This window comes from Triturus cristatus, chromosome 4_2 (assembly GCF_964204655.1).
Source record: "Triturus cristatus chromosome 4_2, aTriCri1.1, whole genome shotgun sequence".
Lineage (NCBI taxonomy): Eukaryota > Metazoa > Chordata > Amphibia > Caudata > Salamandridae > Triturus > Triturus cristatus.
In genome coordinates this window covers 679464682-679491007 of record NC_140586.1, presented here as the reverse complement: position 1 = coordinate 679491007, position 26326 = coordinate 679464682, and the positions used below count along the sequence as shown (strand labels likewise).

The 26326-nt window shown below is 42.4% G+C and overlaps 1 protein-coding gene across 1 annotated transcript in view; it reads right to left on the bottom strand.

Moving 5' to 3' along the window:
• Positions 1 to 26326, bottom strand: part of OMA1 (OMA1 zinc metallopeptidase) — a 601584-nt gene that overhangs the window by 63624 nt on the left and 511634 nt on the right. The window contains exon 8 of the mRNA XM_085602499.1: positions 25223 to 25372. Within this exon, the coding sequence (XP_085458625.1) occupies positions 25223 to 25372 (150 nt within the window). The remainder of the gene's footprint in view (positions 1 to 25222; positions 25373 to 26326) is intronic.

The window sequence follows — 26326 nt, the reverse complement described above, 5'->3', positions numbered from 1 at the left end:
AAACTACCTCACCCTTATGTTTCTCGGTACAGGATTGTACCCCACTTTGTCTATACTGTGCTTTGTTAAATTGGAATAAAATTGATTAATTCCCTATCCGGCTGGATAGCAGAAATTAGATCTGATTCCATTCTATAGTGATTTGACTTGATTTACTAATTACAAGGACCGTTGTTCATGTTAAAAAAGTGGCTGTAGGAGTACCATAAAGGACCGTTTCCAACTGATTTATCTTTTTTTAGATGGACACGTTACTATCATGAAGGGGCATTTGTTAGTGGTCTTATATAGACCTTAGGTCTGCCCTTGACCTTATAGATCGTGGCTGGGTGTGGAGTTGATGTATTACATTTTAAGTTATCTTGGTCGTGCTTAGGGATCTGGCTGGCTGCTGGAAAGGTTAGAGATAGGGAGTGCTGCCTTTGGAGGTGAACTTGGCTATTAAGACTAAATGGGTGATTTCTGGTCGCTATCTGGCTGGGGGGAGAGCATTAGAAAGGAAGACTGTAGCTGGTGCTGACTGCCCATCAAGGAAGAGAGGCACATGCAGGTGTGGTGGTAGGGGTGAAGTTGCACCTTAAAGGGTAAATCATTTGCTAGAGCTCAATGATATATGACAAATAGAGTTTAGACATATGTCCATCGGGGGCAGAAGGAGGAAGAATGGGAAAAGAAATGAGCTGAAAGGTAAAGGAGTTGAGCCATAGTAGGAGACATCGGTATGTAGGGCTCACAGACTTAACATAGGCAAATGGACCATTTGGGAGGGATAGAGGCAAGCATGGATGTGGAAGTGAGGATATCAAACTGGTAGTCTTGTCAAAGGTGGCTGGCTGGTCAATACGGGCTGGAATACAGGAGGAGTAGTTGGGCGAGCACTAGAGAGAATGTAATTTGAAATGTATCTTTATTGCATGATTAATAAAAATCTTTGCAATGACAAAAAAAATACATTCAAAAGCACTTGTGCAAAAACGCATAAAACAGCTCATTTCATTGCAGTGAAATTAATTTAAGACCGTTAAAAATTAACAATTTGTTTATACTATTATGTCATAAGGTTTATAAAAAAAGTAAAATCAATTAAGCTGTGCAGAGATTAAAATACATTGAAAGGCCTATGGTTTTGAATTGGCAAATGTTTGACTTATACTTTTTTCTACTTACTATACCCTGAAATTCGTAACAAATCTAACAATGAAGACTAATATAATCATCATAGTAAATGAAAAGTTTTTAAAATTGGGACAATGCTTGGCAGATAAAGATTGTGCAACTGGTTCTAAATTTTGAGTTGAGGCATTTATAATCAATTCATGTGCTAGCAGATGGGTTTAACGTGATTTTTGCTATGTTCATAAAGCGTACCAGTCTACATGCTATTTGGATGTCTCCTCCTTCAAAGCAGGCTTTTAATGCTTGTCTACGTGTTCAAATCCGTCTTTGGTTCCAAAATGGTTTTAGTAATAGTCTTCGCTCTTTCTCTAGACCTTTGCAACTGCACAGTAAATGCAAAATGTCCTCTTTTTAGTCGCAGCAGAGTCTACAGTTCCTTGTTGTTTCTAAACGTTTCTACGGGGGGAGGTGTTGTATTGCCGGTAGGACTCCCATCCTCAGTTGCAGGCAAAATTCCTTCACGGTCCTTGAAAACCCTATTCCCAAATAAGCTTGAGGTAAGGACCTGGTATAACTCTGGATGACACACCACCTATGGGCCCTCCAGGTAAGTATAGCTTTGTCTTATTCCAGAGAAAATATCTTCACTGTTTTATTTACGAGCTGCTTGTAACGCAAGAGAGCTTATTGCTGTATGAAGATAGACCATTGCTGGGCTGTCTTTGTTCCTTTCCAGCTCTTTCCATAAATATGAATTCAGGGTACCCTTCTCAGCTCCTTTTGCTTTGTGCCAACACTTGGTATAGGCACCCTCACGTGCTATTTGTTGTTTTTGGAGGCCGAACTCAATCATTAATTGTGCTGGCGAGGTGTACTGTGGGAGGTTGAATATTCTTCGTATTCCTTTGGAAACCACTTTATCCAAGAGGGTCTCGTCTCCCCCTCTCATACATTCACTGCCGTGATAGTTGGTAGCAGTCTTGCGTGTAGCACTTCTAGTAGAGGGATTAAATTTGTACCCGTTATTTTGTGCTTGATGCTCTTTAATGCAATGGCCAGTGATATCCCTCTAATTCTGATTGCCGCTTTTTGTTGCCCAAATGTTCCTTTCCTGTCAAAGATTATGCCCAGGTATTTATATTCTTTGACAGCCTCCAACTTCTGTTCCCGCAGTACCCACCGAGGTTGATGTTTTTTGCTCTTTTGGTTTAATATCATCACCTTAGATTTTTCTAGGTTTATACATAGCCCGCTCTTGTCTGAAAAGCTGTTTGTCATATTTATAAGATGTTTGAGGTCTAATGGGGTTCGGCTAAACAATATTAAATGGTCCGCATACAGACGATTCAACAGTGTAAGGCCCCCTAGAGTGGGGGCATGATGGTTGCAATTATCAATCTCTGCTGAGAGGTCAGACATAAAGAGATTAAACAGGGTCGGGGCAAGGACGCAACCCTGCTTCAGTCCCTTGGTGGTCAGTATTTCCCTTGATAGGCAGTTGCCTGTCCCCAGCTTTATTTGAAACCATGTCTCGGAAAAACAGTAAAATTAGTTGATTCAGAAGTTTCGGATCTATTTCCCAGTCTGATAATTTAGCCCAGAGTTTCCCCCTGTCTATACTGTCAAAGGCAGACCTATAGTTTATAAAGCAAACAAATAGTGGCTTTTTGTTTTTTACAGTGGCATCTATTAAAAGTGAGAGAGCAAGAATATTTGTTCTTGTCCCTGTGCGTTTTTGAAAACCTGTCTGGTTAATGGGAATTAAACCTTTCATTGATGCCCATTCAGTGAGTTCTTCCAATATGAGACCCGCAATGTATTTGGCGTCTATGTCTATTAGTGCGATGAGCGTATAGTTCTTTGCTTGGCTCCTGCTGCCTTTTTGATAAATCGGGGAAACGATTGATCCCTTCCAAGAATCGGGAATTCTTTCTACTTCCAAGATGTTTGTAAAGAGTGGTCGTAGTTGCTCCACCCAATAATTTGGGTCCTGCTTGTATAGAGTTGGTGGAATACCGTTGGGCCCAGGGGCCCCTCTTTTCTGCCTTTCGCGATTCTGTTCTTGATCTGTTTTATTGTGCATGGGAAGTTGATCTCCTCGGCTGGATGTTTTAGGGCCTGCAGACCTCGCTGGCGAGCCTTGACATCTTCTTTAGTTCCGTCGGCTTCTTTGTTGAAGTAGTGCACTAAGTATTTTACCCAGGCTTCCTCAGTTATATAAGAGTTGATTCCAGGAGCCACTGGGTTCTCTATATTGTTCACAGTGTGCCAGAATCTCGCACTGTTGTTAACTTTTGCGTCGTATAACAATTTGGCCCATATTTTTTCTGTGTTTCCCTGTTTTATACGCCAGATGATTTTGTTCTTACTACATTTTAGCTTCCTCAGTTCCATCTGTAGGCTTATGCCGGGCCCTTTTGACGGAGTCTGCGGATTGTTCTGTTAATATCCCTATTTATTTGCCTTAATTTACCGGTTTGGGTTGTTGAGGGATGATTGTTTGGATTATTTGTAGGCCTGATAGATTTTTCCTTTTGGTTACTGGTTCCGTTTATAGCTTTTGATGATTTGTGTTTGGAGTTAGCTGGTCCAAAGTTTTTCAAGAAATTCTCCCAGGCATTTATGCTATTGTGATTCTGCAGTTTAATTTCTTCCCAGCAAGTTTTTGCCTCCGCCAAAAGTTTTTCTGGATCGCTCATTTTGCATTTAATTCTTTTGCAGTTTGATGAGACCGTTCAATTTTGAGCTTCAATTGGGAAAGTAAATGCTGTCTCCTGAGCCAGAAGTGTGAGCTCTTGTGGCTGATGGTCACTGCAGTCCGACATTCCAATCTTAAAATCACTTGCTGATTTGAAAAGTGAATAGGATAAGAAAGTATAGTCTATAGCTGTACTTGCCACTGAGTTATGGTAAGTTGCTGCTTGGGGGCGGTCGCCAGGTGATCGACCATTTAATGCTATCAAGCCCAAACTTGATAAATCCATCAGTATGTCTTTGGATACCTTAGTTTGTTTTCCCCACGTGCACTCTTCCTGAGGGGTGACCCCCCATTCGAGCAGTTGATTTTCTGCCGGCTTATCTTTTTCAGAAGTCCTTGAGAGGAACATATTAAAGTCTCCTGATACAATATAATTCAACGTTTCCTCTTCAGTAATGAGTTTCGTTAATTCTGACACCAGAAAGTTTGCGCCAATTTTTTTCCCACTTGGGTGCAATTAAGTATTTACCAGTATTGGCTGTTGTTTATTTTTCCCGGGGCCTACTATCTCCATCTGCATTGCATTGATTCCTTTGTTTGATATATTCCTCTTCAACAGTTCTTTGACTGTATTTATGGTTTTTATTGAGGCGTATGTGGCAAGGCCTCCTTTCAGGTGACCAAACTTCGAACTTCTTCTGGTTGAAAGGTGGTACGATTTGTAGCCTTGTAAGTGGAACGGCTCTTCCAACCAGGTTTCTTTGAGTAGGATTAAGTCAAACCACTGGAGGTACATCAATAGATCTTTATTCATGATTTTCGATCCTAGGCCGTTTAAGTTCCAAGAACAAAGGTTTAACTGGGAAGTATTCCTATCTTGTTCCGTGGTCTGTCATGGGCCTACCGATCCAGCATTGATGGCTTTTGCTACCCAGGTCCAGTCTTTTGCTGTATCATTCTAACTTTTGTCCCATAGAATCGGGGTGTCGCTAACCATGGCTTCTACTGAACCTCCTTGGGCTCCTTTAAACACAGAATTTGTGGGCCCTTCAGACCTGCTTCTTCTTGACATTTTATTGTTGTGTTCTAGGTTGTATCGACGTAATGGCTCTGGATAACCAACATTATGATAGGGTTTTATACGGATTGCCCATGCTTCTAATTGATGTTCCTCTTTTTAAAAAAATTCCACTATTTCTCCTGTGGCCCAGGTAGTTTTTGTTATTTCTTGTTCCGACAGATGTTTAAGTCGTTCAAATTCTACAGATTCCAGGTCTTAAGTGACTAATCCGGCCAGGTTACTAATGGAGTTTAGTAATCGAATAATATTGCTTCTGTTTAAAATATCTCCCCGACCCTTTGATTTAAACTCTAAATTAAGCAAACTTGATTTGGGATCATTCCGGCGGAAGCTGTTTTGAGGTATTTCGATCTTTAGCTCTGTTTCTATCCTCTGAAATTTCCTGGGTGGTTGGGGATCATTACCCCCCCGGTTCCAAATTTCCACTTTAAAATTAGCATTGATTGCTTCTGCCGGCATTTTTGATACTTTTGCAGCTGCGGCATTCTGGGAGTCAATTTTCCCTATTTTTGGCTTTTCGGCGCTCTCTGCGGTTTGGATTAGTGATCTTTTAATTCCTAAGATTTTATTTTCAGTCGATGTTTTCTTTCCTGGATCGTCATGCAAGTCTGTTTCCCCCTCTTTTCCATTTTCCGCATTTCTTAAGGCTGATGCTGTCGGACGTTTGATCTGTAAGATCGTACTTTCGATTCCTTTGGCCAGAGTTCATTGGTGTTTTTCTGCTTCTCATGCGGAGTTGGTAAGTCTCTAATTTCTCCTTGCTCCCTTTGAATCCCTTTTGGGATATTACTTGCTGGTTGAAAGAAGGACTTTAATGTGGAGGTTTTGTTCCTCCCTTTTCTCCACAGTTTGCATCGTTGTTTTGATGATGGCTTTTTACTGAACTGTGTGTCCCCTTCTTCTGGGTTACTTAACTGTTTGGTGGCGCTAACCAGGTGCTGCTCTTCTTGTTGGAGCTTGTCTGGGAACCCTGTTCGGTCAGGCCCCGAAGGCTAGCTCCCTTTGAGGCTACCGTGATCCCAAGATTTTTCTTGTTGTACCAATCCTTGGGTGCTTCCTTCTCCAGTTTTCAGATGTTTTCTTTCCTTGAGGGACAATGCAGCTACGTTGTTTCCTTCTTTGTTCATTGAGAATGGCTCAATGCTTCTTTTTTTAGGTTATTTTGAGGTTCATTTTCTAGTGTGTTTCCTTCTCTATTTCCCTCTCTATTTCCGTCTGCATTTAGGATTCCCTTGTTTTTGGTGTTATTTGCATTCTTTACATCTGTTAGGAGATCTCCCATTACTACTGGTAATGTGGCAGGTTTATCGATAATTGAGTAACAAGTGCAGCTAGGATGATTTATTGCCGTTTCAGATTGGGCTCTCTTGATCTAATTATTCAATTCTGAGAGTTTGTTATCAATACTTGTGATGTGTGTGGCGAGACAATTTAGGAGAGTTAATTGGATATCCATCTGATCAGAGTGGTATTCCATAGCCTGTGTTGAAAGTTGCATGGTGTTTAATAGAGACGCCCATAGTTTATTCTCTTCTGTTGTTAAATCCTCAGTCTCATTCTTCGTTGCTTTCCCTGTATCCTGCTGTGGCGTGTCACCCTTTCCCAAGGCGTATGTGGAAACCAGTTTTTCCCACTCTTCCATTGTGAGGAAGGATATGTTACTTTCGGCAAGACTAGGAATCTCTTCTTGTAAGGCTCCGGTCTTCTCAGTTTTGTTGTCAGAAGTCATAGACATGGAAATTGTCTTCTGAGGCTCGGACGTTGGGAGCTATATGAGTCCCTTCCCTGATCCCAGCAAAGAAGTGTTCCCGGGTCCGGCCTGGTGTGGTCTAGGGGGGATTCATCTATGCTTTTTTGTAGGGTCCTTTCTTCCTCGGTTTTTGTTGGTAATTCGACTGTGGTGGAAGTACTACCTTTCCTTTCTAGGAGCATATCAGAGATGGCAGCAGAGGCTGTAACATTTGGACTTGTCGCCTCTACGTCTTTTGTTACAGATTGGTGAGGTCGAATTTTAATATTTGGTTCCAATGGAATTCTCGGGGTCTCCAGGAAACGGGTAATGAATTAATTCCCTAAGGTTTGCCTGGCTTCCTTATTCCCTTTCTCATTACTCTTAACAGGAGGCTCTTTATCGCAATACATGTTGTCTTTGACTTGCTTCCAATATCGATCATGGGCTTAGCTGCATGTTCTTTCTCCGCTTCCTTCAATTTTTGACTCCAAATACTCCTTTCTTCCACTACCGTTTATCTGTGTGAGCTCGGTTACTGTTCCTATGGTGTCTGTTCTCCCTATTCCTTTTGGAGATGGGTGTAGTGGGGAGGGAGTCCCCTTTGTGTATCGTTGGCAAAATTTAACACTGCCCCCGCATCTTTTACAAAAGAAAATTTAGAGTAGATTTTTGGTTGATAGGAGATTTTTGGTGCTTTCACAAGTATTGACGCTGTTCCTTCTGTTTCTGTTTCCCTGTCTAATTCCACTAACACCTCATACTCCATGTTTGCCGTCGTGTCCATTGCGGCCATTTTTCCTGGGCATTGGCAGATAGTCTGGTGGGTGCTTTGAGAATCTTATTTTTCATTTTCCGATTGTTGATGACAGTAGTAATACTCTGCCTTTCTTTCCCCAACCTCATGTCTATTTGTCTGTCTATCTCTAATTTGTGTTGTAATTGTGTTATTGCAGTTGAATAGAGCCGTTTGGTAATCTGTGGTAATCTGTGCTTGTAGTATAAAGCTTTTAATGTCCCGGCAAAGTTAGGGTTTATCTAATTGGTAACAGTCCTGCTTGGCTTTAGTTAAAGAGTAAATAGCGGTTTTAAAATCGGCCCACACACTGTTATGGTCTCTAACTGCCACATGTCTCTGGCTTTCTCCCTTAAATTGTTCTCTTTTCGTTGTTTTTTTTGTAGTTTTTGTTGTAGTACATATTTGTGGTTTATTCCTGCTGTTGCCGTATTGGTAATGGTCCATAATGGTGGTGTTGTCCAGTTTTAAACTTGTGGTCCGCCTGTCACGGCACTCTTCAATTTTGGCAGTTTAGAGACGCTTTCGATTGCCCCCTGTTTCTGTGGGCTATGGGTAGAGGCTCCTGTGGCTCACGTGAACTCTCCTGGCCCCTCACAGCCACCCCAGAGATCCAGAGCTCACACAGGCACGGAGCAGCTGGGAGGACACGGCTGCGAGGCCCCCTCATGAGCCCCGCCCGGTCTGAAACCAAAGATGTCACATGCGCGCAGGTTCCCGATGCGACCCGCTGCACTCCGCTCCCTGCCCTCTAGAGCGAAAGCTCACCGGAGCCCAGGTGAAAAAACAGAGGCCACACTGAGGCGCACTGGAAAGTCAGTCAAGTACTCCGTCGCCGCCGCTAAAGGCCGCTCGCTTACCCGGCTGCAGCTGCCACGGAGTCCACAGAGTCCTGGAGACCTAGAGAACCGGGATCCCGCTGTCCTGCGGCTGTTTTGTGCCTCCTGGTCCGTCTCCCGCTGAACACAGAACGCTCACCGCTTGCCGACAGTCACAGAGAGGCTCCTCATGGCTCCTCGCAGTTGCCACTCGGCTCGAATCAACTCAGCTCAGTATCTCGGCGTGTCACGTCATGTCACGAGAGAATGTCATTAACGAATGTTCACTGGAGAACCTTGAAATCCTTGCCAACCAGGCAGGTGGCATGAAAACTGTGGGGGCAGGGGGAGCCAGACCTCTATAGATCGTTGAGAGATTGAAGTCCTGGTGAACTGGCTAGGATCAGGGTGAAAGGCTCAAACAGCACGCCAAGAAAATTTAATCATTTTCATGCTTCTATGGAAGACTACCTAGGGCTGTTGGACCCTGAACAACCCTATGAGGAGACGTTGGGAGTCCACAGAACCAATCACAAATGTCCCAGGATAAGACAATAGGATTTCAGAAACATTTAGCCCTGGTCTCTCTTCGACATGGTGGCCTTTGCTGAGATTCTGAAGGAGGAGAGAAGAGAAGGGCTGCTTGATCCCTGGCCTTGTGGATGGTACATGGCCCCAGAGAACAAAAGCCCCTTCCTCTGCACTTCAGCAGTTTGACAGGTTGTGTCAGAGTGAAACCGACGGCTGAAAATATTGTCCACAAAGAAGTGGTTGAGGTTTGGGAACATGTTTTGAGGGAGTTTTGGAAGTCTTAATTGGTGTATTATTAACACAGTGTCATTCTTAATCTAACATAACAAGAGTCAAAGAAAGCCAGTTAAGAGCAAAAAGGCAAGCCATCACACCCCCAAGGGTTTTTAAGGCACTGAATAACAAATGTTTATTGTTACCCACCTCAATGGTGCTCATTTTATCGACCTCAGATGGATGAAAAGCGGAGTGGACTCGCCGGGATTTGAACCTGTGACCATGAGGTCGAACACAGGCACCTCCAGTAGATGCATTAGTCCACTAAGCCACCAGACCCGACAAGACAAGTTCAACTTAAAATGGCGGGGGAGGAGGGGTCATCAGGTTTGTGTTCATGAAACTGTTATCAGTGGCAGTATATCCTCATGGGAAACTGTACCTAGCAGGCAGCTGACTTCAACAATTCTATTAAAATCTGAGGTCCAGGTACCAACCTAGCACCTAGGAAGAGTCAAGATGCTTGAAAGGAATCTAGGCGCTAAAGACCGGAGAGGCTTCAACTATTAGCGCAGACCCACCATATGCAAAAAAGGCTCAAATTGCAGCTTATAAAGATATTCATTGTTGTTTACTTTAGCACGCATAACATAATTTTGCCCTTTCACAACCTCTCTCTGTCCACCTGGTATAACTGAAGCACAAGGTTTATATCATTCATACTAATTATGGCTGTCTTCGATTATATTCCACTGCGGCATTCATTGTACATTAGCCACTATTAACAGTCTAAGCAAAGCCTGGAAACAATCAAGTGTTTTCCCGTCTACTATTGCATAATGCAGAGTGAACTGAGCTCAAATTTTATGGCAAGACAGGAGGCTAGATTATACATTATTTACCACTTCCAAGCAGCACACTTTAAAGTTCCAACTTAGAACCCCCAATGACAACATAAACAACCTAGAACTTCCAGTCCATACAACTCCCCAACACTCCATGTTTTTCCTGTTTTGTTTGCTGCTTCTGAAAAGATAAGTATATATTTATTGGGTTCATTCTTGTGTCACGAGGTGGACGCGAGCGTGGCAGTGTTGCCGGGCTTGTGTCTCCCTTGTGAGCTCTTTTATTGTTATGGTTTGAAATGTGGTAGGGAACGGAGATCTTGTCGTTGTTGTAACGTTTCCTGCATTCATTACTTGCTTCCCGACTGAACGGTTGTGGTACATGAATAAACAAGATATTCATTATGGAATTACTGCCTACGACTTTCCTTATCTGCGGGACCTTACTTCTACGGAGACATTCAACACTGGCGACGAGCGGGCACTCCACTGCGTCATTTTTCTTTTTCTTCTTTTCCGTTTATTTCACACTGCGTCTCTATCTTGTCTGAGTGAGACCGTGTGATTGAAGTGACACGCCTTGGTATTCCTACCATTTCTTCGTCCTTGTCTACTGTTTTGTGGATTTCGCTTTTCTGCGGATTTTCCTGAATCGGATGTTTCCTGTATTGTGTTCCTGCACCTGCTGCAGTGTTGGTTTTCACTGCATACACCTCTCTCTGTATATTTCAACTGTCTACTGAGTACTTTTGTGCAGTAGACAATTCCTGGAAAGTGTACTTTGCTGAATGTACAACTGTCATTTCTTACCGGCAAGCGTGCAATCTTCATTCTACCATAGCTTGCTTTACCATGCGCTTGTCTTCTGGATCGTCACGCTATTCCATGCTCTTACCTTCTGGATCGTCAAGAAAGTGTTCCTTTGACGTCTCAACGCTGGATCACATGCTTACTTCATGAAGCGGGGTCACGCATTGTGACCTCCCCCGGCGGCCATTTTTAATCTTCAGACAGCGTTTTCTTTTATTGTTTACTCACAGAGCAGAGTTCATTGGTGCATATTCTTACTTTCAGTGATATGTACACTTCGCTGGAGTTATCAAATATACTGGTAACAATTTCACTTTACTAACTTGCTTTCTTTAATTACATAGTTTCTTCTGATAGAATATCCCAGTTGGAAGTGCTAATAACAGAGATCCACCGTGAACTTTCTTGTTACCTACTCTTTTCATCGTGCTACAAGCAGACATTATATTATTTTTTTTTTTGCCTGCCAATATTATTTTGGACAACTAGTGTAGTCTCTTTTACTATTATTGCTTTTATTACTGCTGTTCTCTTCACTAATTTGTGAAAAATGCAATGTCTGGTATTTTTCCTCCTCCTTCTTTCCTTGCAACCCCGGGTGAACCATCAATGGACTGGGAGGTATGGGAACCTGTTTTCTTAGTTAATGTGGAGGTGCTTGAAGGTGAAGAATGTGAGCCTGAACGCAAGTTAGCACTTTTGAAGCATTGTTTAGGCAGAATTGGACTAAAAGAGTTTAAAAACCTACCTCCTTTAGTTAATCCTGGTAACGGTAATGTTTATAATTACGCTTCAATGCAACTCATTTTGAGGTATGGGAAAAAGAAAAATGTTGTTATGGAGAGGTTTATTTTCTATTCTAGGAAACAACAACCTGAAGAACCTATTGAAGATTGTGTGTCAGCTTTAAGATCTCTGGCTGTAACTTGTGATTTTGAACATATTTATTATGAACAGGTACTTCGAGACCAGATTTTAATGAGGACAAACAAAAAAGTGCAGGAAAGATCATGGACTAATTCCAATATGTCTTTAAATGCTGCCATTGATATAGCCAAGTCTATTGAACATTCAGAGAAATTTGTTAAGGAAATAAGGGGTAATGAGAAAAATGAAGCTTTTAGCTTTTCTAAAAATTCTGATAAACCCAAGAAGAATTTTATGCAAAGAGTTGAGAATGTCCAAAAGTTTCAAGGGAAGTACAATGGGACAAAAATGGAAAGTAAAAGGAATTTACTACTTTGCTATAGATGTGGTAGCAGTGAGCATCTAGCTAACTCAAAGTTTTTTCCAGCTGTTGATAGAACATGTTCAAAATGCGGTAAGAAAGATCATTTTAGTAAAGTTTGTAGGTCTTTACTCAAGAAAGTTAACATGATACAATGTTTTGACGAGTGTGACAGCAATTCTGACACTCATGAACACGACATTAATACGGTCATTAACATGTGTGGGGATGAAGGGATCAGTAAATTTCCTTCCTGTAATATTGTTGTAGATGGCGTGAGTTTGCAATTTTTTAGTAGATTCCTGTGCTTGGTATAGTATTATTTCCCAAAATATTTTAAAGAATAAGTGGCCTAACAGAGAACTGATTGCTCCTGATGTTACCCCAGGAGGCTACACTGGACACAAAATTGACTTACTGGGATCCTTCTGGGCCAATTTAGAATTCTTGGGACGTCATACATTTGGTAAAGTATATGTTTCAAAATAAGATCAATCCCTCTTAGGATGGCCACACCAAGCACAAATCGGAATTAAACTTGATCCCAGAAGCAACTCTCCTGTGTACGTGGTAGAATCTCTCAAAGCACACAAGTGTTGAACCCTGGACTTATTTCTTAGTTAAAAACACAATTTCCTAAGGTTTTCAGTGGAAAATTGGGTGAGTACCAAGGGTTCAAGCATTGTATTAAACTACATGATGATGCTGTTCCAATTCACCATAAAGTAAGAAATGTACCTCTTTCTTATAGAAGTAAACTCAAGGACATGTTGAAGGACCTATGTGATAAAAATATTATAGAGCCTATTGAGTCATCACCATGGGTTTCTCCGGTGGTTATTTCGGTTAAATCTTCAGGGGAACTTAGGCTATGTGTTGATTTACGCAGTTTGAACAACGCCATTTGGGTGGATGCCCAACCTTTACCTAATTTACACGAAATGGTGTCAACTTTAGCAGGTGCACAAGTATTTTCCTGCATCGACCTAGCCAGTGCTCATCACCAGGCTGTTTTGGATGAAGAATCAAATAACTTAACTGCATTCATTACTCCTGAAGGTCTTTTTAGGTATTTTTCGCATGCCTTTCTGTCTTGCCAGTGCGGCATCATATTTTCAAAGTTTAATGAAAGAGACTCTTGAAGGGTTATCTGGCGTAATTGCTTTTCAAGATGGCATACTTGTGTATGTTAAAAATGCAGAAGAACATGATCTAAACTTAATACAAGTTTTCTCTGCACTGTCAAACAAAGGTCTTACTCTTCGCTTAGATAAATGTAAATTTAAAGCTAAGGAGGTGGAATATTTAGGACATTTTATCAGCGGTTTGGGTATCAAACCCAAATGTAACCATGTGGACAACATTATCAATGCTCCTATTCCCACTTCTAAAGAACAACTTGTAGCTTTCCTAGGCCTCACTAAATTTAATGCCAAATGTATTCCGAATGATGCGTCCAACGTGGATTCGTTTAGATGTTTAGTAAAACAAAATGCACAGTTTGTATGGACTGTAAAAATGTCTACTGCTTTCAATAATCTGAAATCTTTCGTAGTGAATGCTCCCTGTTTAAAACCATTTGTTAGCGGGAAAAGATGCATTGTTATGGTTGATGCTAGTAATTCTGGTTTGGGTGGTGTGTTAATCCAGAGGGACAATGGTAAAGAGTGGATCGTTGCATATCCTTCTTCCAGAGCCTTGAGGGATGCAGAGAAACACTACTCTGTCATAGAGAGGGAACTTCCTGCTTGTGTTTGGGGTGCTGAACATTTCAGGACTTTTCTATGGGGGACTAGGTTTACTATTAAAACTGACCAAAACCCCCTAGTTTACATGATGGTACCTGGTGGTTGACGCACTTATTCTTTTGGACTTGAGTAGTTATTTTTTCAAACTGCATTTGCACTGGCTTTTTAATCTTGTCACCCGGACAGTGTTTATTAAAATGGTGTTTCTGTCCCGGTAGATAATTTTAACAATTGCACTTTTTTCACCTGCACTGCATCCATCACCACCAATTACACTTGCATTGCTATATCACAAGGATTCATGTTATGAAAAAAATATTCTAGCGTAGACTTTATCTTTGCTAGACTGGTGAGTTTTTGCTCACTAAGTATGCAGCCCTGACTTGTTGGAGGGCATTGCAACTGTTAATGAATCCCAAATGATGATATATGCTACTTCGGTAGTTGATGGGATTTGTCTTTAATTTTTGAGATTTTCTCTAACGTTTATAACTTGCTCTATTGTTCTTTACAGTGCTCATTTCGCATAGACGCTGGGAATTTTGTGTTGTTACTTCTAAGTGGATATTAAGGGATTAGAAACCTGAGGGTCTTTAAATATGTTTCCCTTTGGACCCCCAATCTTAAATATTTTGTTGTTAACGGTTGACGCACTATGTCTGCTAGACTTGCAAGGCTAGCATCAAGGCTGCAAAGTTTCCAATATCAGCTTGAATATGTCCAAGGGAAAGCAAATGTACACGATGATTGCATGTCCAGATTTCCTCCTGCTTTTACTGATCTAGAGGATATCGGGGAAGAGGATTGTGAAGTTGCGTCCACTTTCCACAATGTCAATTTGGTTTATGCTGACCAAACTAGTTGACAGGAGAATCTTTGGCAAAATGAAATGAAGAATGACATTGAATTAAGTAAAGTCAAATAATTTATCTTACAAGGTTGGCCAGAAGAAGGGAAGCTTTCAGGTTACATGATGGGCTATTTCAAGGTGAAGGATGAACTTGCTATTTAGAATGACGTTATTGTAAGGGGTGATAAATGTATTCCTCCTCACAGGTTGAGGAACATTATTGTGAGAATAGCCCATGAAGGCCATTTAGGTATTTCATTCACAAGGAGACGAGTCAGAGAGAGTTTCTGGTGGCCAGGTATTGACTCATTAGTTGAACACACTGTAAGGAATTGTGCCAAATGTGCCTCCAGTGATAAGTCTACTTCAGTTCTACTTTCTGAACCTCACCCTGTGGAGTTACCTGTAGCTCCCTGGTGAAAGCTTGGTTTAGACATTATTGGACCATTTGCTGCTTTACCCAAACAAAGCTTTTGGTATTGTTTTAATTGACTACTATTCCAAGTGGCCGAAGGTAAAGATGGTGAAAGACGTTACTTCTGAAAAGGTTATAGAGTTTCTAGATGAGGTTTTCTGTTGAGAGGGTATTCCTCAAGAGATTTTGACAGATAATGGACCCCAATTTATCAGCAAGGAGATTAACCTTTTCTTTGAGAAATGTGGTATCACACACAGAAGGATTGCTGTCTTCCATCCGGAAGCCAATGGCCAAGTCAAGAGATTTAATTGTGTTGTAAAAGAGGCCATTCAATTGTCTGTGAAGAGTTATTTCATTGACGTAATGCTTTGCAATCCATGTTGCTAACTTATAGGACATCTCCCAATTCTGTAACTCTAGTTAGTCCTTTTGAGCTATTGTGATTTTTCTAATGTGGACTACGAAAAGGTTCAACACAGAGTAAAGATGTACAAAGAGAAAATGAGACAAGAGATGAGGAAGAAACATGGTTTTGTTAGTAAACGGACTTTAGATATTGGTGACCTTGTACATATCAAAAAGAAAGGTGGGATCAGCAAAGGAAATCCGGTTTTATCATCACCAAAGGAAGTCATTGATGTCTACAGGAATGCTGTTAGAGTGGATGGTGGTAGTGTGTGGAACTTAAACCGTGTTTCATTGTACAAAGGTGAAAAGTCTTGTTTGGAAGATTCTGGAAGTAATGTTTTCCCACATGGAAGCATGGAACAGGAAGTAGATATTCGGCTCCGCTACAGACCTAATTATAGAGTCAGATGGCTGCAGGTGAGGCTGGGGCACTCGGTGTGACGGCTTCTCCACAGGAGGGTTGAGGTTACCTCAAGAACAGGGAATACACATCAACTTTTGGGAACTTTTGGCAGGGTCCATTGCGGTATGTTGTTGAACCAAAGACCAGATCCAGTCCTGTGCCCTCCTTCTACCCCTCCCTCTGGGGCTCCGCATCCTCCCACCCGGAGAGGTATCCCCAGAAGACAAAATGGGGGGACACTGCTATAAGTCGCTCCCTCATCCAGGTCAGGGGGGACATCCTGAACCTGGCCCTCCAACCCAGGGTCAGGACCCTTAGGCTGGATCTGTGCCGGTACACCTGGACTTCAGGGGAGCAACCTTCCCCCTCCCCCAATGGAAACACATTCCTCATGTGTTGTGTGAGAGTCTGCCTGGGGTGCTCGGACCTCAGAGATGGCAACCCATGACCCACTGGTCTTCCCACTGGGGACTTTCTCCCCCTCACCACTTTCTCTGAACTTCTGCACCCTCCCACCTGAAGCGGTACTACCAGAACTGGTGAGACGCTTGTCCCAGCTGCCCCCACACCCCCAGCTCTCCTGACACTAGGGGGTCCCCTCAGAGGATGACCTCCCAGTACAGAACAGGCCACACTCGTGGTGCTCACTCATGGAACCAACCAGGCTCTAGGACTGGGTTTCGGGAACCCAGCCTACCCCCTCTCTTCTGAGACAGGACAAGGGACCCTTCACCCATCCTACTAAACTGGGACCTATCTGGGCTACCACAAACCTCCCCCCCCCTCCCAGAGTTGGGGAAAACCTGAGCCAACCCTTCACGATCACTACCAAAAGCCTATTCAGACCCTCTGGAATACACCAAAAGGTCTGCCTCCAGTGCAAGCTCCCTGGAGTCTGAAAACTCACACTCCACTGGGTGTTGGCATAGCTCTGGAAAATAGAGACTGAACATATGCTCTCCAGCAATCAAACCACACAGTCCCTCACATGTGTTAACCAAACTACCCTTCACCTCACCATCCAGTGCCTTGCAAAAGTACCCCACACCACCCTCCTAAGATTAGTGCGACAATGTCTGTTTCTGTCACTCAACCCACACTCTTCTGGGTGGTCTCCATACTCACGTACCAGGTCTTCTACCATGGGGGAATCCCTCTCCCTGCACCTCTCACCTAGAGTCAGTAATGTGTCCCTCTCACCACTAGGAATATGATCCCCTGTGTCAGTTCCCCAATCCACCTCAAGGACCCATGCGCACCACTGGGGCTACCTAATAAACCTGAACACCCTGGTGTATGTCAACTTCTTTCTTCAAGTTGGCCACCAAGTCTCTGGGTGTGTGCTTTTCCCTCAGTACTGGACATTACATTTTTGCTGCCACCATCTGAGCTGGACTCTGCTGCCCTCATGGCTTCCACCTCCAGCCCAGCCAAGCTCAATTCATGAGCTACACACATTTCCTTTTACTTGGTTAAGGCACTCTTGGCCTCAGCCCTCCCAAACTCCACATTGATATCTCTCAGCCTCCACTCTCATGCTAGAACCCATCCCACATTGCTCGCCAGAGGTAATGCTCATTGATGATCAGAGCTGCCTCAAAATCCTTTCTTGAGCTCCTCAACACAGGCAACCCGCTATCCTTGCAAAAACCCCTCAGATCCCTCATACTATAAATATGCAGGTACCAGTGGTTAACTTCCATTCTGTCAAGGCCTCTCAGGTGCATCAACTAAACAGAGTTCCAAGTATCAATCAAAAATCCAGAAGAACACCAAAGAACGTAAGAATGAAAACAGTATGTGGTTGTGTAATAGTCTGCACTCAGTAGAAGTGAACACCAATTACTGTATGTCAAGTACAAATACAAGTTAATTTCTCACCACTGATTACCAATGTTGAACATGGGGGTCTCTAGTTGGCAGTGGTTTGCACCCTGTCCAAGTAGGGACCCTTCCTTCTAGTCAAGTTACACACCTAGATAACCCTTGCTCACCCCCTTGAAAGCTTTGAACGAGCAGACAGGCTTATCTCAGAGGCAATGTGTAAGTTTTAGTACCAAAACACACAGTAACACAGTGAAAACACTACAAATGGACACCACCCCAGCTTAGAAAAATAAATCATCTTTATCTAAACCAAACAAGATCAAAACGACAAACATCAATCAATCAAACATTTGTAGAGAGCGCTACTCAAGGCACTGGAGGGGGTGGGGGATGTCGCAGCTACTGATCGAACAGCCAGGTCTTGAGGAGTCTCCTGAAAGTCAGCAGGTCCTGGGTCTGACGCAGGTGGATGGGGAGGGTGTTCCATGTCTTGGCGGCGAGGTGGGAGAATGATCTGCCGCCCGTGTTTGTTCGGCGGATGTGTGGGACGGTGGCGAGGTTAGCGGAGCGAAGCTGGCGGTTCGGGGTGTAGCAGATGAGCCGTTCGTTAAGGTATGCTGGTCCAGCATTGTGGAGTGCTTTGTTAGCATGGGTGAGGAGCTTGAAGGTGATCCTCTTGTGTACCGGGAACCAGTGCAGGTCTCTCAGATAGGCGGTGATGTGGCTGTGGCGAGGGATTCCGAGGATGAGGCATGCAGAGGCGTTTTGTATGCGTTGGAGTCTTTTCTGGAGTTTGGCTGTGGTTCCCTTGTAGAGGGCATTGCCATAGTCTAGCCTGCTGCTGACGAGGGCTTGGGTGACCGTCCTTCTGGTTTTGGTGGGGATCCATCTGTAGATCTTGCGGCGCATGCGGAGGATGTTGAAGCAGGCGGAGGAGATAGCGTTGACTTGTTGGGTCATGGAGAGCGTTGAGCCCAGGATGAACCCCAGGTTGCGTGCATGGTTGGTGGGTGTCTGGGCAGCTCCCAAAGTGGCCAGCCACCAGGAGTCGCCCCATGTGGAGGGGGTGGGGCTGAGGACCTCCGTCTTGTCGGAATTCAGTTTCAGATGGCTGGACTTCATCCAGTCTGCGACGGCCTTCATTCCCTCATGGAGGTTGGATTTGGTGATGGCTGGGTCCTTGGTGAGGGAGAGGATCAGCTGGGTGTCGTCGGCGTATGAGATGATGCTGAGGTGGTGTGCTCGGACGATGTTGGTGAGAGGTGCCATGTAGATGTTGAACATTCAACAAACACAACTCAAAAGATCACTTTTAGAAGATTTTTAACAATTCTGACCATAAAAAACTATGAATGCATGTGTTTTTCACAAAGTACCTTAGGATGCGTCAAAATTCACCAAAGAAAAAAGCAGCAGATGAGCGATGCGTGGGAAAACACAGGCATGCTTTGGTTCCTGAGTCCTTGGGGAGGTGATGAACCAGTTCTGCTACACGCAGGACAAGTGTTGAGTCACATCCCGGATGTAAGGGGAACAGTTGCGTCGAATTCCAAGCAAATCAGGTCTGCAGGTGTCGAACTTGGCGTGCAGGCGCAATGCATGGAAAATCCTGGCCCTGCAGGCTGCAGCAGCGGCGATCCAGGTACTGTGTCAATTTCTGCAGCTGAAGACAGGTGATGCATCGATTCTTTCAGGTGCACAGCAGGGTTTGCGTTGGAGTCAGAGCTCTAGTTTCGGACCTCGGAAACTCGACATTTGGGACTCGGATGCAGTGATTTTTCGGGACGCACACAGGCGCTGCGTCAGTTTCTTCAGCTGCACGGCAGTGGTGTGTGGAAATTCTTCTTGCATGGTGGTGCTGCTTCGGAAAAACAAGTGCTGGAAGAGCGATGCATGGATTTTCAACAGGAAAGACAGCAAAACACGATGGAGCCAGCGAGCAATACGTTTTTATGGGAATGCGAATGCTAGCCTAATAGCTGAAAGGAAGAAGGCAGAGTTGTTTAGAATAAGCCCTAAGTTAGAGGATTTGGCAAGCTAGGAACTGCAGAAGAAACCAATGGCCATCTTTGTGGTGAAGATATGATAAAGTAATTGGGAAAATACATATAAACATTTACGGCCTTAGATAAGGCTCAGACCTCGATGCGTAAGGTCTTTGACGGAAATAATTTATAAAGTAGGGCAGGAAGGTGAAGCAACTTTCCGAACAAGGATATTATAAGTCCCAGATGGGTCAAGGAAGAAGTGTCTTTAGAATAGGGCAAGGTTCTGCAGGATTATATCCCAAAAGGGAAAGAGTCAGCCAAGGCAAATCTACAAGAGGAAGATGTCAGCAAGCCTCTTCAACAGGTGAGTATGGAGGATATTTATGTTTCTTTCCAAATAGAGGTGGGAGGGAGGTTGAGAGTCTTTCAGAAAGAGTTGGCAAATATAACCCAGGATCCTTGGATGATGGCAACTATAAGAGGTTACAAAATAGAGTTCATTCAAGGTCTTCAACAACGGAGAGAGCCGAGGGAGCTAGTTTTCAAGGAAGATCAACGACAGATAGTCTATGGAGAAATAAAAGAGATTTAAAAAAAGGGTGCTATATTGAAGGTCAACAAGAAAGGAAAAGGTTTAGTGAGTTCTTAGCGTCTGGTCAAAAAGAAAGACAAGGGATGGAGACCAGTGATAAATTTACAGAAGTTAAATGGTTTTGTGACTTACTACCATTTCAAGATGGAAGAGATGCATATGCTAAGAGACATTTTACAAGAAAAAGATTTGATGGTAAAATTAGTTTGGAAGGATGCATATTTCACAATACCTATGATCTAGAGAGGGAACAGTTTCTCCAGTTTAGGTGGAACAGACAATTTTATCGATTGAAGTGTCTTCCTTTTTGGCTTTCTTCATCCCGTGGTGTTTTCTGAAGGTAGTCAAACCAGTGGTGGGGTTGTTGAGAGAACAAGTTGTGAGGATGGGTATTTATTTAGATGACATTTTCATCATGACCCAGGAGTTAAACGTTTTGGAGAAGCATTTGATTATGGTGAGAGGTCTGTTTGGAGTGTTGGGGTTTCATTGAGAAATCAGCACAGCAGCTGGAGTTTCTAGGCTTCATCATCTATACAGAGAAGGTACAACTTCATTTACCACAAAGAAAAATAAAGTTGATCAAAAGGGAAGTAAATCATTTGTGAGGAAGACAGGAAGGGCCTTTGAGAGAGATAGCTCAGTAATCGTCCTCAATTCAGACAGTTTTCCCAGGATCTTTACATTACAGGGCACTTCAACGTTTAAAGACCTTGGGTCCATCTAAAGATCTATGATATGAGAAAAAAGTAAGGATAACAGAGGAAGTTAGGGAACAGTTAATTGGGTGGTTGGAAATGTTTGGAAGCATGGACTGGTCGAGTTGTTTTTGGAACAGTTTCGGATTTTGTTTTAGTATCAGAAGCAAGCCTGCAAGGACGGGGAGAAATGTGTTTAGGTCAAGAAACAGGAGGAAGATGGAGTATGAGGGAGAGAGGGGAACACATAAATGACTTGGCTATGACGGAAGGCTTGTTTGTCTTAGGCAGTTTCAAAAAGTGTTTACAGAGTTGTTTGGTCCTTCTAAAGATCGGCAATTTATCAGCAGTAACTTATATAAACAAACAAGTAGAATACTGCCAGTTTCTGTTGTAGGATGATAAGCGGTAGCAAAAATGGTGATGTTGCCCTGATTGCTTTATCTTTTCACAAGACTGCCCATAATGATCCCTTCTAAAGTTTTGGAGAAATTAACTCTCTGTTGGTATCTCTGTTATGGGGAGCAGGTAGGCAAAGGGTGGGTATGGCTAAGCTACAACAGCCCCCTGCACAAAGGGGATTAGTGGCACCAGATGTATTACCTCGCAGCATAATTACAATGGTTCACACAATGTATTTATATGTACAGAAATCCATTTGAGGTAAATATGGAGACCAACTTTAGATGTGTTGTACTAAACACTTTTGACCCCTGATAAAGGTCCAGTGCGGAGAATGCACACAGAGTTGCAAGTTGTACATCATTGTTGGTGTCGAGTTCTTCAGCGAACTCATATTCTGAAATCGTGCTCCCCTGATAAACCATTGAAAAGTTTGGAGCAGATCAGTCCGGGGGGGGCGGGGGGGGGGGAGATTGAGTTGCTTGATAAACTGGACTAATTAGAGTAGGTGATTAGTAGAGAGATGGGGTGCTGCTTCCATTTGAGGAATTAGCAGCAGCTTATGAGATTGCAAGAGGGCAATTGTTATTACATCAAGCTTTAATTGCTGGGCTGAGATGCCATTGGGGTTTAAGCTTAGAAGAGCCTCTATTGCACCATGCTTGTCAAATGCTGTGTACCACTACAGCTTGTATGAGGGTAGTGTTGTGTCTCTATCAGGCTTTAAGAACTGGCATGGTAACGCCCCTTGTGGGTCTAAGAGAGAAATGGGAGGAGGACTTGTCACAACCGATACCAGAATATGAAAGGACTAAGATTCTTGCAAACACTAGAACTGTGTCTAGAAAGGCTGGATTTAAATTGATTAAATTTTTTTATTTGCAAGGAGCATATCTAGCTCCTGGGAAAATAGTATGGATGTATCAGACTAATGTAGCATCCCCTAGGTGTGGGGAACAAGGGGTGGAGATGTTGCATATGGTGTGGTCATGTTTTCTATTGGAGGAATACTAGAAGGAGTAAGCATCCTGCATTAATAAAGTAAGACAAAGATCAATTGCATGTGCCCCTATGGTCTGCCTGCTGGGGGGATTCCTAAGATCAGCTAAGTGTAAAAGTACAACAAGGTTCATTGACCTGGCCCTGGTACTTGTTAGATGCGGGTGATGACCATGAATTTGAAGGTGTTCAGGCCTCCTACGGTAGCAAAATGGAAAGAGGAGTTGATTTTGTGGGCTAGCTATGAGAGCTTAGTATTATACAGTGAAGTAAGGAAGGATAAAGAATCAATTAAAAAGGTACAAACATGGGATCAATTATTGGATTCCTTTAAAAATGTAGATATGAATAATAAGTCTGGGGATGTAAATGAGTAGTAATATAATGAGTCTGGGGATGAAAATGAGTAGTAAAGTAATGAAAATGAACTGTGTATTGGAAAGGTATGGTTCACTTAATAGAGTCCTGGAAATAAAATGTATTCCGCAAAATAATATATGTAACACAGTAGGTACTTTGCGAAATAAGTTGGGACTATATATGCTGTAAAGGGGTACTAGACTAAGGGAGGGGGAGAGGTTGGAGAAAGTAGTTATTGTAATTGTATGAATGTGTATGTTTTATTAAAATAACGTTTCTAAAAAAAAACATGTAAACAAACTAAGGGGAAGCAGATTCAGTAAGTTGTTAAAAATTGCAATAAAGTTATGGGTATTTTGCCAGGAACACGAGATAGACTTGACAGCACAATTTTTGCCAGGGAAGCAAAATGTGGTGGCAGATTGGAATTCTCAACATATCAGGGATTACAGCAAGTGGATGTTGAAAAAGGAAAACTTATGGGCGATAGAGTCTGATTTAAGTCTGATAGAAGTGGATTTATTTGCTTCCCGGTTGACTTACCGAAAGAAGAAATATTTCAGTTGGCGTCCGGATCCAGGGGTGATGACAGTAGATGCTTTCACACAGAATTGGAGGGATCTGAAAGGATATGCTTTCCCTCCTTTTGCCATGAGTCAGAGAGTATTAATGCAGGTGAGGAGACAGAGTTGCCGATTGATATTGGTGACTCCTTTTAAGAACCCACAGATATGGTTCCCTTCAGTCATGGAAATTACTATAGAAATTCCATTGTAAATAAGGTCTTGCAAGGGAATGCTGATAGATGTGGATGGAGGGGAGTATCCTTTAATGGAAGCAGGTGTGCTCAACCTTCTAGTATGGAAAATATTCAGATGACTTTCAGGAAAGGCTTCAGAGTTTCTCAATGAGTCCTGGGCAGCAGGTGCAAGGAAGAGATTTGGGGGGGGGTGGGGGAGGAATATCTAGTTACGTTGGTACATGGAAAGGGGCTTGGATCCAGTGGAAGCTGATGAAATTGAGGTAGCCATTATTTTGCCAGATTTGTTTAGCAAGGGTTTTTCATAAAGGACAATGAATTGTTACATGTCAGCGATTGTAGGAGGACATTCGCTTTTAGAAGGATTATCTGTAGGAGGAAATCCATTAATTTGTAGAGTGATGAAGGGTACTATATTAACGACCACCAAAATCAATATGTGACAGATTTTGGGATGTAAATTTAGTTTTGTAATTGTTCATTGATTGGCCATGAAATAGATTTTATACCTCTGAGGGAATAGTCTTGGAAACTAGCAAATTTTATTTGATTTCATTTAGAAGACTATTGGACGTTCATGCATTGGATCTGGGGAGTAGGTTTTACCAACCGGATGGAGTGCATTTTGAAATACGGCGTAGAACAAAGACCAAGTCACAGTCAGTGTTTTATCCGAGGAGATGTCAACATTTTGTGTAGTTAGGTGCATTAAGGAATATGAGATGAGAATGAAGGAGCTTAGAGTAGGTGGTGTACACAAGTGTTAATATCATACGTAAAGTCGTAAGGCCTGTATCAGTGGCAACCATTGCAAGATGGGTGAAGAGCGTGATGAAGGAGGAAGGAGGTGATGTTGAAATATTTAAATCACATTTTTTCAGGGGGGCTAAGGCTTCAAGAGCTTTTTGTTCAGGAGCTTGATTGAGAGGAGATAATGAAAGCTGCAGATTGGTCGAATGCAGAGGTGTTCAGGAAGTTTTTATTTTAAACCGGTTGAGCATCTGTCTAGTTTCGTTTTAAGAAGCTTTGAACATGCACAATTCTAGCCTCCTGTCTTGTCTTAATATGTTGATTCTCATTGCTGTTTTGAATAGAGAATCGTGATTTCATTAAAGACAAGGAGGCTAGCATTATCCATACCTCCCTCCCTATCCCAGCGAGGGAAGAGAAGAAAATAATATTTTGATATAGTATATGAGAAGTAGAATAAATATGATGATGAGGAAGAGAAATTATATCATTTGTAGTAAATAAAAAAGAGAGAGAAAGGAAAAACAATGTTTAAATTTGTGTTTTTTCTGTATATCTAAGAAAATTAGGATTCGATGTTGGAAAAAACAGAAAAGAGAACAAGCGGGTTATACAGAGCAGTGCCAAAAGAGGAAGAAGATGGAGTGTTGGGGAGTTTTATGAACTGGAAGTTCTAAGTTGTTTATGCTGTCATTTTGGGTTCTAAGATGGAACTTTAACATGTGCTGCTTGGAAGTGGTAAATAAAAGGTTATGCATATTGTTAGCCTCCTTGTCTTTAAAAAAATTATGATTATCTATTAACAATAGCAATGAGAATCGGCATTCTCTGCACTCCTGGAATCTGCGGCCTGCAAAAGGATGGTTTTCAGTGGCTTCTTAGAATTCTAAACATTTCTTTGACTGGGCTCTTTTATATTAACAGGAGTACTTGTAAAGATCACATGGGGAACCTTCATCATAATGGTATAACATAAGCAATAAGGAATGACAAGCAGCAACCCTACACACAAGTCCTAGTGCACTTAAAATGTACAATTTATTTCTGCAACATGCAGGGAGAACTAGGCTCCTGAATCAACAACTAAATTATGGTAAACATTTATTTTCAATGAAGTTGAATGAGTACTCATGTCCCCGTGTCCTGCTTACCTCAGGGAGAAGCCTGTACAAGTGTTCAGCTCTGTTTTCATGGGACGGGTGCGTGGACAGCCATTCTGGGATCTGAGGAGATCCTTCCAAGGTTGCTAACAAATCCATCTGCTGCCAGAAGACTGGACCGGATCTTATGTCAACGCAAGCCTGAAAGAGAAGGGCAGATGAGCAAATTAAACTGATGGACAGAAAAAAAATCCAGATACTAGATGGTACATTTTTTTGGCATTTATTAGAGACATGGAATTTGTAGGATTTTATACTTCAATCTCTTCTTAACTAGATTTTAATCCTCAGGGAGTTTAGGACTGCTAGAAAAGTACAACATATTGATATTGTCATTTTGGGTATTTTGTCACTCATCATGTGTTTTGTTATCCACATCGATTTTGCTCAATCAAATAACCGTCCTGTGCAGGGGATCTGTTAATCAACTGACCCAATAGATGGGAATATACAATGATCTCAATATTGAAACCAATGTTTATCCTAACTTAGAAAATAACAGCTCCCTTTACTCCACTCTATAAAGTGAGCCATTTATTTTAACTTCACTTTTCTCCACGGACTGCGATTCAAAATAATTGGGACTGACCCAAATAACAAAGAGCCACTAAAGGGCAATTACTCTAGGCTCAGACTACAATTGACAACTTGTGGTTGTCATAATAAACGAAGGAAGGCTATGCTGCTTTTCCTGCAACCCCAAGAGCATTTGCTATTGAATCACTGTTGCAATTCTCTTGGGTGAACTGGTCTACCAAGGACAGAAAGACATTGAGTGCCCACGCACATCTTTAGGGCTACCTGGCATTATGAATGAACTTAATTCACCAGTGTAGACTGTGAGATCCTGGATAATAACTGGAGGGACAGCAAGGTAGGAAGTTTCCCCAAATTAAATAATTCAGTGCTGTGTTATGTTAAATCATTTTCAATGAGAAAATCTTGGCTTACTCTTTGAATATATATGAAAAAGGAGGAGGATTTAATGAGTGAAAACAATGAAATGATTAAAAAATGGATACAGGAATCAGGCTATGTAGAGTTCTGAAGAAAATCTCATAGGAAACATAGGGAGTAAAACTCAGTGTTAGTCTA